Raw genomic sequence first — 14418 nt, forward strand, 5'->3', positions numbered from 1 at the left:
TTATACAATTAATCACAAATTGATAGTGTGTAATTTAAAGTGGTTTTACAGAAATGGAACGTTGGATATTTACTAATCTGACATTGACAGAATTTTGTAAACATTTGTTTAGGTTGGCTGAGATTTTTATCATTTTATCAGATTTATCAATAAATCGAACATGTTTTATTTGTCGTAGTCGTAGGTTACAATATTTAAAGTCCAAAAATTCTATGAAATCAAGTTGGCTGCTTATTCGACAATGTCTTAGTCCTTTTCATTTAAAAAATCTTTAGATAGAAGTAAACAATAGAGCTAATTTCAAAATGAAACTATTTATTATTGTAACTATTGCAATATTTTTGTGTGAACGTTCATCCCTCGTATCATGTAGCATAGGAGACAGGTCTATGATATACAGGGATTGCTTGAATCGATTTGTAAGAGAAAACTGTACTAACAGTAAGTATAATCATCTTGTGTCCTGATACAAACTCAAACTCAAACTAGGTATGTTTGTCTTACTCCTTCATGACAAAACGGCTGAAGGGACCATATTCAAATTGGAAACAGGGGTAGATTATGGTGTGGAATTACACGTAACACATTTTTATCCAATAGGAGTGCAAGTGCAGCCTGTTGACAATATATTTATCATTTAAATCTAAATATTGAAACAATTTCCAGATGGTGTGTTATTTAAAAGCAATGCTCAATATAAACAGGACTTCTGGAGTAAGGTGTTGCAATGGTCCTGCACAGATGAGTGTCGCTACCAGTGTATGTGGTTCACTGTGGATGTCTTCCACAAAAATGGAGATGATACTCCCAAGTTTTATGGCAAGGTGGGCTATTGACATTTTGTTATGTTCAGACCAATACATACACTCAACACCCATTAACCACCACATAAGCAGTTAACAAGCAGTAAGCAACAAACTAATAATTAAACTTAAGTCAAATTATTATTTTTCACAGTGGCCATTCATTAGGATGTTTGGTATGCAAGAACCAGCATCAGCCTTTGCATCCGTGTTGAACTTACTAGCCAACGCATATATGTTCAAACAGTTAAAGGAGTTGCGCATCACCAAAGCTAATCTCAGACCTTATGTTATATTCTGGAAGACATTTGCAATGGTAAAACATTTTTATTTTTGAAACAATAGCCCCACTATATGATTTGCTCCTGTGTTGTGAATGCGATAATGACGTCGACATGATATTCATTTCTTTGAGCGGTAAGTAAGATTTTGGGTTCAATTCCCAGAAAAATTACGACCTTTTTTAATTTTCTATATTCTTAACAATATAAAGAATAAAATTTTGTTTGAATTATTTATCTATTGAGAGAGTTGAGTACCTTTCTGCTTTGTTTGGGGACCGAAAATCGTATAGTTAATACAGAATTCAGATTCAGTTTATTCTTTATCCTGCAGGTGTGCATGAATGGGTGGGTGTGGTCTACGATATTCCACATGAGAGACACGGATTTCACAGAGTTCATGGACTATGCGTGTGCACTGTCCATGGTGATGATGCTGTTAGTCGCCGCGATCGTAAGGTGACAACTTTTAAAATTGTTAAGAGATGGTTTGGGCTGAGGTACCTAGTTATGTTGAATTATCAAGAGAATTTGAACTCTAACTTGGGATACGTCCAAATACGAATGCGTCGCAATTTTAAAGAGTTGCTACGAAGTGAAGAGGGTAGTGAGAAGTGCTAATTTAGATGCAAGTCTGAACAATCCCCTTTCTTCTATTAAAGTGACACCAAAGTATAGTCGACTGAGGCCCACTACGCGGGACTTCTTCGTGCCGGGATTGAAGTAATCTAATGTGGTATAACCATAATGTTGCAGTCTTACCATTCGAATCTACTCACCTATCCATGTCGGATTACCCTAAGTTCTACTACTTTCCTAGGTAAGTTATTGTAATTTAAATGTTGTCTACAGGGTGTTCTACTCGCGGAGTAAAGTAATGATGCTGGGGGCGCTGTCGCTGCCAGTGTTCTACTTCGTGATGCACGTGCGGTACCTGTACTCCGGATTTATAAACTACGACTACAATATGAAAGTCAATGTTTTCTTCGGTAAGTTGCTTGATATGTAAAATTTTTATTAATGTGACCTATTTTGTTGTTTGAGGTATCGAGTATCTGTTGGTCAAGGTATGTAGGTACCTAGTCAGAATATATTTTTGTGATTTTTTGTAACAACCCCTACCCCGTCTTTATAGGGTAGGTGGCGAGCGAGCTGAAAGGTTAGGTACCTGTAGGTTAAGGGCACTATACCTACACTTTGCACTTTGAGAAATTAAAATTAAAATGATGTTATGTAATCCAGGAGTACTTGGGTCCGTGATTTGGCTGGTATTGTCCTGGCACCAATGGACGGCACGGCGGCAGTACGCGTGGCGTATGATTGCGTTCACGGTGCTGTCTGGCGCGGCGCTCAGTCTCGAGCTGTTCGACTTCCCGCCCAGGCACGGTGTCTGGGACGCGCACGCGCTCTGGCACTTGAGCACGGCACCTTTACCAATGTTGTTTTATAGGTAGGTATTTTAGAAAATGTATAGTTAGGGTCCGTTCACACAGACCAACTCGAAAAGGAGAGCAGATTTTTGTCACATTGAGCGCAACCGCTTCCAGCCGGTGTATGTAAAACAGTTGGCGACTCCAAGTGTATCTGGATCGATCCGGTCTGTGTGAACTGACCCTTATGCTTGTGTATGTAATGATGTGTCGTGTATTGTAAACGGCTTGTCATATAGATAATCATGATAGAATGACAATGATGATGATGATGAATAGCAAGAGTGGTTGTAAGTGCGACTGTCAATGAGGGGAATTCCGGTTCGAGTGGTTCGTTACGAATGTCAGGTTTTCAAAACTTGCATCGTTGTATACCCTATCTCATATAAAGCACGGCATAGTGTTGCTTAGTAATATTTCTTTTTGTTTTCAGTTACGTGATTGCTGATCTACGGTACCTGGCATCAAGTGAATTGGACAAGTTTGCTTTCAAGATGACGTGAGATGAAGACCCTATTTATTAATAGCTAAGTAAGACCTTATTGTTTTTGTATTTACGTTTTAAAGTCAATAAACAACTCGCAATAAATAATTTTGTAAACTTACGTTCTTTTTCTAACTTCTAACTTGATTCAGATTGTGTCGAAACCACATCAATTCATTGATTGAATATAACACAGACAATAGGGGGCACGACTGTACCAGGGATATGCCGTTGAAGTTGTTTTCAGACACCTGTCAGACACCAAAGTGAGGCTGGTGCGTACGCTGGTTTTCTCCATTTTCTGGTATGGTGCTGGATCCTGGACCCTAAGGAAAACTGAAAGAGCAAAAATTGACACCTTTGAAATGTGGTACGACGCTACGTATTTGTAGCATGCGTCTACAGTTTAAAAATGAATAAAAATTGAGACTGAAATTTTTATTACACATTTTTGACAAAATAACATATTATACGGACGTATCACATTAGCACAAAACAACACAAGAAGTAATTTAATCTTTGAGTAACATCTTCCACTGCTCGCCGCACCCGCAATGGATGCCCGTCTTGTTTTTCCGCAGCCACGGCATTCCCTTGGACGCCGCCTTCAGTTTATTGTCACTATTCACTACTCTGTTTGATTTTTGCTCATGTTTCGGATTCATCGACTTTGGTTCAATAAGAGCACTTCTGGCTTCGTAAGTGTGGTAGTGAGCATGATGGGCTTTCGTCAGGTCGGAGTACATCCGCTCGGAGGAGCGGCGCGCCCTGTTGTCCTGGAACATCAGCCTCTCGTCCCAGTACCTCCGGTACTCCTGCTCCATGTAGGGCGACCTCTTCTTCTCAGGACTTCTGTCTCTTTGATATATTTGTTTGTAAGATATCTTCGAATGGGTCTTACGCTTTGGCATGTTATGTGGCCGACTCGGATTTTTAACGCTCTTCTCAATTTTCTGACTATATACCGTCTGGTAATCATCCGAATCACTGGTAGATTCTACTTCGCTCTCTGTTCTTTCACTCATCTGCTTCGGTTTCTCTTTTACCTTAAAGAGCTTTACAGATTTTAACATCTTGCTAAATAAACCTTGCTTTTCTTTTTTCTGAAATTCAAAAGAAGATATGTTATACAAATTAGATTAATAGAGGAAAATAAATGATGTTGCTAGGATATACTTAACTACCTGTGAATACTAACTTGTATAGGTGCTAGGGCGTTAACTTGAGTGGTCGACTCTATATCATAGTCTGTGCTGGATGTCTCCGTCTCGATAGTATCACTGTGCTGCACTAACGTTTCATGAACTACTTTCCTCTGTAGTTCAGGGTCCGTAGGCTGTGTGTTGGTAGTGGGTATATAGTTGTCGTAGCTATCGTCTCGCATCCTCTCAGAGGTATCAGTAGTTGTCACGATTTGAGATTGTGTAGTCACTTCATTAGACAGTACTTTACTTTCGACCGTAGTGTTGAGGGTGTCCGACGTGTCTATCATATCTTTCTTTATAAATAATTCAGATACAGCTTGTACAACATTCTTAATTTTTTTAGGTTGCTGCTTTTTTGCCTCTGTTTTTAAAATTATTGGTTTTATTATTTCATCATATTCGCTGAGTGAGGACTCTTTATTCGGCACGTCCATAGTTAAGGCCATGGATTTGTATATCTCTTTTATTAGTTTCTCTGTTTCCTTGGCACGCTCTTCTTGGACTTCTTCGGTATTGGTGGCAATCGTTGCCGCTTGCTTCATATAACCAGATTTGATGTTAGAGCTGTTGCGATAGCAGTTGGTATACATGGTTCTCCCTCCTGGAGGTGGTATAAAGAGTGGAAAGTTGTGGAAACATTTCATTCCCTCATGCGAGTAGTAGAACTGATTAGGCATGATTCCTGCCAGTTGACTGGGGTTCAAGTGTCGCGAGCACGTCGCCATATAGGCAGACGGGTGCATGGTGCTATAAGGACTATAATTGACACTATTCATGAAACTAGATCCTTGCATGTTGTTATGAGATTGTCCTTTTTGGACGACGGCGTCTTTCTTTGGTTTATCTCGAACAACTTGATTTTTTGTTTGGGTCACTTTAACTTCTGCTAGTACTGATTGAAGAATAACTTTGATCTGATTTAATGTTTGTTCAGTTTTAGCATCAGCTGGGTTAGTTTCAGGGATGTTCATGGCTGTCTGGCATTCGGTAGTATTACAAATTTTAGTTACTATGTTGGTAGTTAAACATTCAGCGTTCTTTTTAGTGGGTAGAACGGTTTGCCGAACCTCCTGTTTTTTGGGCTTCTTGCAATTTTTTTTAGAATAAATATTTCCAAAATCTACAGAACAACTTTTTGACGTCTCGATAGACTGCGGCCGCTCTCTTTTGTAAATTTCCTTCCTTCGTTTTACCACTCTTACGATCGGTTCTGTACGATTAATTTTTGTGAGGACTTTTTTCCCATGCATGTCGAATTTATCTTTGAAAACATAATCGGCCGGAGGTGGTGGCATGTACTCATTGATTGCTGGAATAGGATACAATGACTGGTAGTACTTAGAGCGGATACTCTCCGGCCAACATTTTACATCGAAATATGGTCTCTGTTCTTTTTTTCGAGCCGTCTCCGTATTCAATTTTACTGGCTTTTCTTTCACCGGTATCATGTCGTATTGTTTGGTATCATAATACATGTTAGCCAAGTTGATCTCATTAAGCATGTAAGTCTGAGGATTAATCAGTCTATTCATGTGATTGTCAATATTGTGGAAAGGGCCATAACAACATGAGCATATGTCGGACTCACATCGACAAGGTCCCTCAACATGCGGCTGGACGTCTCTGCAGACAGGGGACGAAAACTGGCTTAAGGTAGATAAGTTATCTCCTATAATTTTAGGTTTATATTGCTTGTTAATCATTTGAGCCAAATATGACCGACTCATAAGTTCATTTTCGCATTTCAGCGGATCCTCTGTTTGGTCAGACTTCGTGAACGGAGAGCTGTTGTTTGTTTGTGCGTAGTACACAAATGGCGTGGTCCCTTTTTTATATTTGATCGTCTTTTTTTTCTTTTTGAAGAAGGTTTTTTTATGACAGCTTGGCTTTTGTTCAACCATCTTGTGAGCGGCTTCGTAACTTTGGAAGTTAGCTTTTATCACCTCTTCAGCATCCTGGGATAATTCAGAGTTGCCACAGGAAAATGGCTGGTCGCATAAAGCACGGTGGTCTACATTCGGAAAAATAAACGAAACGTTCGATTTCCCTCTTTTCTGCAAACATGTCGGGCTCGTGCTTCGATCGCAGTCGAGCGACTTGCAGGATACCGCTGCAGTGGATACTTCGGGGAATTTGGAATCTACAATCGCTGCGTTTACAGTGGTCCGCCTGCTCGAGTTAGGTTTGTTAAATTTCAGAGATTTGCTATCTTTCAGCGAATCTGATGCTGGTGGACTGTGACCGCCATCCAATTGTTTCTCTAAATGCAGTATTTTTTGTTGCAAATCTGTGACGTCAATAGGTATACAGGATATAATTTTAACCTCGGTTTGTGACGGTGTATTGCCTACAACAATGGAATAATTATATTAAGAATTTTATAATCATCGGGTAAGGGGTCATAGTGAGCGTCATTGCTTCATTGTTAATGTTAACGATTTAAACAAACATTGTAAGTATATGGATTATCTTATTGAAACAAAATATTAATACACATTTGTGGTTTTCCTTCTTCCAGAAGATGTAGTGTGGAATGTGGAACATGCATTGTCTGTCTATGGATCACTGCATTAACTAACTATTGAAATAATTTGTGTGTATACAAACTAATATTGATTCGTTTAAATACAAGTTGCGTACCTAAGTTAAATGCAATTCTTCTTAGAAAGTTCTCGACACCCTTGAATCGTTGTCTGCACAACATGGAACCACCAGATAAATGTTCCTTGCTCATGGTGCCAGTCACCTGCAATATATTAATTTCTTTAGACATAATACTTTTACACGTCGATCCATACAAGATAGATCATTTTTAATAGATACACCAAGCAGCTGAAGATAAATTTCAAATATCAGATGGACTCGATTCCTATAAGGTGCTATGTGAAATGCTTTATCTATGTTGTTCCTGCATTCGCAAGAGATTTAAGCTCAATCACTGAGATGTAACAAATCATTTGTATATCAACTTACCGTTCGAAAAATGCAGGTTACTTCCACCCGTTACTTGACGAGAGATGCAATTTCCGTTCTTTTGTTAACAAGTAATTTCATTTTGTTCATCGGGGTAACTTAATAAACTTAAAACTATGTTTTACGAATCATTTATCCAGATCGCTGACATTTGGGCCTGATGACGTTTGCGACTTCCTTCACCACCAGTCTTGCATTCCATGTGTCAGATGTTTGAATTCTGGCCACTTCTAACGACAATTTTACCAGACAGGATGTACAGATCAAGGACGTTGAAAAAAAGGTCAACGTCCTTTTTGTTTTGTCCAAGAGTTCAAGATATCGGACCTGGACTATTATTTGCATTTTAGATTAAATTAATATGTTATATAAATCTATGTAGCATTTTGTGCACCTACATAAATTTATAAATAAAATTGGTCGTGCAAAAGAGCCATTGTTTCCTTGGCTTTGTGGCAAGCGGTATCGTACAGGTTTATACTCTTACTTTCTGGTCACAAAAAGTTCGTTATTCCTGAAACTTACATCTTATTACAATTTGAGGTTTGACACTTCCTCTCGCCCAAAGAGTATAATAAATATAGGGGAGCTCTCGCCTCATCCAAGGTGGGAGAAGTCACTTGTTCCCCTCTCAAGAAAGGATTTATAGCATGCTTTATAGGAATCTGACCAAATCGTTTGGAAAGTCATGGTAGCCCGGAGGTTAAGGCTCTCGCTTTCCATACACGAAGGTGCGCGTTCAAACCTGGCAAGTACCAATGCATAAGAATTTTCCAAGTTACCTATACCTATTTACTATTTAGCGCTGATTTTTTTGACGCCATAATATATTTTATCAGAGCGATAATTTTGAGTATTAACAACTCTTCCACGCTAAAAATGTAAATTTTATTTGACCGATAACGAAACATAGCTATTGGTAGAAGAATTAGCCCTTAACATTTAGATAACCCTGGTATGTATAGGGTGAAGGAAAAGTGGAAAGTAGGGCTTCTAATTTCTATAAGTGTGATATCGCCAATCCACCTTGAGTAATCGTAATAAATGGTTATTAATGGTCATATCTTTTAGAAGAGGCCTTTTCTCAGCAGCAGGCACTAATAGGCTGATGGTGATGATGATGATGTTTTCCTAGACCGTATGTAACTCGAAAAGTTGAACTCAGGGGAATCATCGAAAAATAAAATACAAATATGCTTTTAACAAATTCTTAAAACAAAGTTAAAATACAAAACGCTACATTTGTCCACACTCACTCCGAGCACGCAATCAGAGGAACAGTTTCGGTTTAAACATGACAGGCGGGTCAATGTAATGTTTGTCTTTCCCTATCAACGTCTGCATCATGAGATTCTTCGGAGAGAAAGGATTCCTTTTGTTGAAGAATTTCTTCATCATCGCTTTTTTCATTTTGAGGTCATTTTCAGCCAACTCTTTCTGGGCCATCGCAGTGAATTTTTTCAAGTTATCAACTTCTGGATCATTCCCCATGGCTTTGGCTTGTAGTTTCTTCCAGTTAAAGCTAAAAGGTCTCGTTACTGGTGCCGTAATCTTAGCCGCGGCAACCTGTGTCTGCGTGGAACAAGTCTTTTGGTAGTTGTCGTCGTCGGATGATTGTGGTATCGTCGGTGCTTGTGGCTGTAGTTGTGGCTGTGGCACCTGCATCTTCTTCTTGATCTTCCGGAATATTGACATCTTTCTTTCACTTTGTGTACCAATACTTTTCACTTCTATTTCTTTTAAACAGAGCGGTACCTGTGGCTGTTGCATTGGTTTATATGGGTTATCGTAAGTGCTGCGGTACGGAGGAGCGGTAGGTCGCTCCTGAGGATGTATAGGTGGTGCGGTCGCTTGTTCTGCCATTCCCGGGTACGGCATTCTAGGCCCATAGTAATCGTGCATTCCTTGTGGTGGCTGGTACTCAGGTAATCCAGGGTTATAGGGTGAATGATAATCTGGGTGATACTCATGAGGTCTTTGGTAATAAGACGGCATGGGGGGTGGGCGGTAGTACTCTGGTTCCTGCATCATATAGTTCGTTATCTCCTGTTGGTACGGTGCTCTCGGTGGCATTGGATTTACTGGTACACCAACCGCACTCCCGCTTTCGCTAAGTTCTTCAATAACATCTTTCTTCTTCTTTTTAAACATACCAAAGGATCGTAGGACTTTAGAGAACTTTTTCTTTTTGTCCTGAAAAACAAAGTTATTGCGTTTTCAACAAAGCATGGGTTAGAAGTACTTATGCATAAACAAATATAGCTTATACCTTTCCATCAGAAATAATGATATCCTCCATTTCTGTATCAATTGTAGATTGTGTCACTTCTAAACTGAATTTTTCTAAAACAGTATCTGAATAAGTAGGGTTAGTTCCGCTAGTGTACTCTTCAGAACCGTTTCTGGAACCGATTGCTTCACAACTCTTTGAATAACATTTGAGTGGCGCTGTTCCCACTTTGGCATCATGTTTAGACATTTTGGAACTATCACCAACGCTTCTTGACGTTAGCATTTTGGTTCCAACATTTCGAGCTTCGTTCCGGTCACAAGTGTCGGTTTCTCTTTTCCTATTAGGGCTTTGTGCTACGAATTTATATATTTCTTTAATAAGTTCCTCGGTTTCTGTGGGACTAGTTTCAGTATGGCAAGTACCGGTAGCTGTGGTTACGTTCTTATTACAACAATGCTCCTTTGACGCATTAACGCAGTTTGTGCAGGTGAAGCTTTGACTAGGAATCATAAAGCCGCTCTGCATGGAAATAGGGCAGTTCATGGGGCACATCGGCATCATCGGATAGCAGCACGGGTTCTGGAATGGTGTTAAATACGGAGATTGATTACAACCCATGCTGTAATTAATGCTGTGTCTGCTGTTGGGTATCTTGGTACTATTTTCATTTATGTTATTTCCACAATTTTCATCCTTTGAGGAAATTTCGGACTTATCAAATTGTGAGGGCGTGGCTTCCTTCTTTATTTCGTGTAGAAAATTTTGTAATATATCTTTTATTTCACACAACGCTTTGTCAGTTTTATCAACTGGTATATCTAGTTCTTGTGTTTTATTAAACGTTTCGATTGTAGCATTAGCTTGGTCGTTCGTATACGCTGGATATTGTAAACTGACTGCAGTAGCGTTGTCTTGTTGACATAAATCGTCGTTCTCGACCTGACACGTCATATTTTTATGCGTCTTTAGTAATTGTCCTTTAATTAACTTGGGATCAGTTACTGATGTTATATCACTTTCAACTTCAAGACGCTCGCGTCGTCGTCTTTGCCTACGTGGTGAACCTTTCTTAGCAGCGTGTTTCATATAGTCTTCAAATTCTGTGTTACGCTGTGCTTTAAGATTAAGCTTTGGCCTTAATGTTCTTGGTGATGGTGGTACTTCTCTGTAATATTCATAAGGTATCATGTTGTCCTCCACAAATTTTCTTCGTGACTTTGGACTACATTTTTCTTTGACCGGTATCAGATCGTAAAGGTCAGCATTATCATAAACCTCTACGGGTACTTTGCGACGCTTACTTCGGGGATGCTTCTTAGAACTGTATAGACGAGTATCACATATGCTTCTCATTTCGCTAAGGTCACTGTATTTTGCCTTGTGCTTAGTTACATCGTAACAGCATGAACATAACTCGGTACCCTCCTGTATGTCCTCACGGATAGAGGGAAATTCCTGATCCCGACAAATAGGTGCTGATATCTGACTGAGGTCAGATTGTCTTCTGTCAAACATTTTCATAGGCCTATATTGTCTCCTAATTATATCTGCTATAAAATCTTGATCTAGTTCTCGATTCTGGTGTTTATGTTTACGGGCCTTAAGAGGCCGCTGCTCATAATATTCTTTTTGTAATTCAATCTTATTTCGTTTCATAAGCTCTCTGTATTTCTTATCTTTATGGGTACGTGTTGGTGCAGGCTCCGCATATTCGTATGAATAATTGTGTCTGTCTTTATGTGGACCTGTATAACCAGGGCTACTAGAACGGACCATCCGTGGCTCTGCAAGTGAACGAAAACTACTGGTAGAGTTAGCAGAAACTATATTATCGTAAACTGATCTCGTTTTGTATTTATGTAATTTTGTGCTGTGATCGTTGGTTCTATTCAGTTTACTTTTTTTATTTTTTACTTTAGCGACATGTCTTCCATACTCGTCCAATAAAGCCTGTGTTTGTTGTGCGTCGATCGCATCTTGAATGTTGCAGATGTTTTCGCTCTCTTCAGATTTTATGTAATTACCATCAGAAGACTTGTATAAAAATTTTGTTTCGGTGCCATTCACCTTTCTCTCGTAAGAAGTCTCAGTCTGTTCCTCGATCGTATCTATCTCATTCTTTACGTCTGCTAAAATGTAGCTGTTTGAATTTCTCACGAACTTTCCCTCAGGAGGGTTGCAGCTCTCTAATTCTCTCAAGTGCTGCCCTTCTGACGGGTTGGAGCTCTCCGACTCCCTAACGTCCCTCGCTTCTGACCTAAGGCAGCTTTCGGACTCTTGCCTAGAGCAATCAAAGCACGAGATATCTTTACAATGTCGGTTTACCTCGTCCAACTGTTGTTCGAGGCCAACTATCTTACGTTTAAGATCAGTGACATTTAAAGCTATACTGGAACTTATTTTAATATCCGGCTGCGACGAGCTACCTGTAAAATTACAAGTATTTAGTTGCCTTGAACATTACAATATTGTGTTCTTTATAGTTATTGAATAAGATCGTTTATAGTCACCTAGCGCTCTGCGGAAAAACTCCCTTATGGCCCGATATCTACGCTTGGTGCGTGGCGAGATGCGACGTCGTGGGGTGCGCAAGGTCATCACCAACCCTCGCACCGATGACGTCTGTTAACCAATAAACGACTGAGATGACATTACCAACTCATCACAACATATAATCAATGACATAATATGTTTTAATATGGGTTTTAACAAAAGATTTAAGACGTGGATTAGTTAATATATATTTTAGATTACTATTATAAAATAAAGGCTTGAAAGTTACGTATTACCTGTTCTCCTATATGACAATTTACGATTGTCGTAAATGTGACTCATTAAACAAAAATTCCATATTTGCCTGAAAAGGTATTCCAAAATCACAATAATTACGCTTATTATTAAATTTTATTCAATTATCATTAAATATACGTTTGACTTTTGAATTTCATCTGACTTTTGCGTCAATATATTTTTATTCATCGACAATACTTATTGTGGCCAGTGTTTTACAAAAAGTGATCGCGAATTCGTGAAAACAATCAGCGTTTTGTCTTAAGCTGTCACTATTGTATTAGCCGGGATATTGGTGCTGGCTGGATGTCTTCCAGGTCGTATATCCATAAGGTAAATTACCAAATTGTCTAAATAAGCATATCGAATTGCAATATAAAGAAATAAAATAAGAAGTCACTTCTAGTTAGTGTGCGGTAAGACATCGCAAGTGACAGTACTACTTATAAATGAATGCGGTTGGATCTCTTTGCTAACTTCATTATTAAGAGATATAACTATTTTGATTATAGAATCTTTTTTAACATTGACATGTTATGTCACCAACTTTTTGTATACATCAGGAAAATAGATAATTGAAGTTAATGCTTCAATTGGCATTAAAATGCTTTCAAAATTCATACGAACTACATATAAATCTAATTTAGGACTGCTGTTGACGAGGAAGGTCATACCAAAAATACTAAATGTGCGATACGCGGACATGATACCACCTACTCAGTACGATGTGCCGTTCCCAAGAAGATTAACATTCGGGTGTCTTATAAGAGATAACTGGGAAATTACTCCCCTGTTGCTATCAACAAGCGTGGCCTTAGCGATGATGTTCTATTCCATTGTATATGCATTTCAAAATAAGGTGCGTTATTTACATCTCCTTGTCAGATTCCAAATGTAGAGTTAGTAGTCCAGTATAGTGAGGCAAGTGTAATGAAGTGAATGAAAGGCGAGGGAATTATTACGGAGTACAACACTGGGACATACAGACATGAAACTATCTAGCCATTATTCAGTTTATGATTTTTAAATTACCTATAATATGGACATAGGTGTTATCGTATTACCTATAACATGGAAGTAAAATGAGTATTGTTGAATAAGTTGTAAACCAATAATTATCAACTTGTTATAGGTGGACACTGTGTATACGTCACGCAGTCGAGAGAACATATCGCGCACGATGGACCTCAGGAACCCTACAATTCACAAGATAATCATCATTAATCAGAAATACCCACCATGGCCCGAGATGCAGTCGGTGCTCGACAAGATGAGGATGGCGGAGAAACGGGCTTTAATGCGTTTACAAACATGCGCCCATCCATAGACCTGGCACAAGTATGCATAGCTCTCGTAACTAAGGCCATAATCGCTCCTTCCGACAACATGCGACCGCTAGCGACGACCAGACCGGCTCGCTAGCGTTGTAGCACTGAAGCAGTCAACTACCATTCGCTGAGGAGACTCCATAAGATAAATTTGAGAGTTGGTTGCCTGCAAAAGTGTGCAATACAGATGTTTCGATCAATTTCTCGCTTCCAACTAATAAGCCTGAAACTGAAAGAATGCAACTAAAATAAATAATCTCTGGTGAAACACAGTTTGTAGTCGTTAAACGTTTATATTGTAAAACCGTTTTTGAAAGTATTTTTATTTTTGTGAAAAATATATTTTATGACATTCCATTGGTTTTCATTGAAAATGAACTATTCAGTGAGTGGTTAATGTGGTTATACTGAAGGTTTTTGGTCTTCCATGAGATGCAATTCCTTCCGAATTGCAAATAAATTCCGGTAAACCTTATTTCGCTGTGCAAACAGGCACTTACTTAAAATACTTAATTCAAAGTCATCTACAGTGCATTTTTGTGAGACTGTACAAACATATTTTGCATGTGCACATCGTATTAGCATGTTATTGTCTGTGTCTCCAAAAGAGGACTTTACAAAATTCGCAGTTTTTGTCCTCTATCCATTCTATAGTAGGTTATTCTATGTATATTGTATACTAGGTTCGACTAAAACTGTAGTGAGCTGCAACTTCCGCTTTATATATCGACACTATCTTCCTATGAATGAATTTGATCTCTTGGCTTAGATTGTAATAGATATTGCAATATTGCTGTCTACAGCATCATGTGACATACTTGTGTGTGTCTATTTTGTGAACAAAATCTATAAATACGGTCGGCTTTCATGTCGATTCAAGTGTTATTCTTT

General features: G+C 38.8%; 3 protein-coding genes across 5 annotated transcripts; 1 reads left to right on the forward strand and 2 right to left on the reverse strand.

The window, feature by feature from the left end:
- Positions 1-82: 82 nt before the first annotated feature.
- Positions 83-13480, forward strand: LOC118267333 (post-GPI attachment to proteins factor 3). 2 transcript variants are annotated; one of them, XM_035581268.2, is made up of 8 exons: positions 83-441; positions 667-824; positions 958-1119; positions 1419-1543; positions 1937-2073; positions 2327-2534; positions 2948-3045; positions 13332-13480. In XM_035581268.2, exons 1-7 carry the CDS (start codon positions 306-308, stop codon positions 3015-3017), a joined length of 996 nt encoding a protein of 331 aa, XP_035437161.2. In that variant the 5' UTR covers positions 83-305; the 3' UTR covers positions 3018-3045; positions 13332-13480. The 2 variants fall into 2 exon arrangements, with proteins under 2 accessions (XP_035437161.2, XP_050559305.1); XM_050703348.1 differs by lacking the exon at positions 13332-13480 and having other exon boundaries at positions 2948-3115.
- Positions 3422-7385, reverse strand: LOC118267329 (uncharacterized). Of its 2 annotated transcripts, none has more exons than XM_035581262.2 (4): positions 7177-7385; positions 6844-6949; positions 4197-6550; positions 3422-4101 (listed from the first exon to the last, which is right to left on the reverse strand). In XM_035581262.2, the coding sequence occupies exons 2-4, from the start codon at positions 6935-6937 to the stop codon at positions 3511-3513; spliced, it is 3039 nt and encodes a 1012-aa protein (XP_035437155.2). In that variant the 5' UTR covers positions 6938-6949; positions 7177-7385; the 3' UTR covers positions 3422-3510. The 2 variants fall into 2 exon arrangements, with proteins under 2 accessions (XP_035437155.2, XP_035437156.2); XM_035581263.2 differs by having other exon boundaries at positions 3927-4101; positions 4183-6550.
- On the reverse strand, positions 8371-12414 carry LOC118267328 (uncharacterized). The gene is made up of 4 exons (XM_035581261.2): positions 12199-12414; positions 11920-12031; positions 9446-11835; positions 8371-9369 (listed from the first exon to the last, which is right to left on the reverse strand). The coding sequence occupies exons 2-4, from the start codon at positions 12005-12007 to the stop codon at positions 8446-8448; spliced, it is 3402 nt and encodes a 1133-aa protein (XP_035437154.2). The 5' UTR covers positions 12008-12031; positions 12199-12414; the 3' UTR covers positions 8371-8445.
- Positions 13481-14418: the final 938 nt, after the last annotated feature.

This window comes from Spodoptera frugiperda, chromosome 23, assembly GCF_023101765.2.
Source record: "Spodoptera frugiperda isolate SF20-4 chromosome 23, AGI-APGP_CSIRO_Sfru_2.0, whole genome shotgun sequence".
Classification (NCBI taxonomy): domain Eukaryota; kingdom Metazoa; phylum Arthropoda; class Insecta; order Lepidoptera; family Noctuidae; genus Spodoptera; species Spodoptera frugiperda.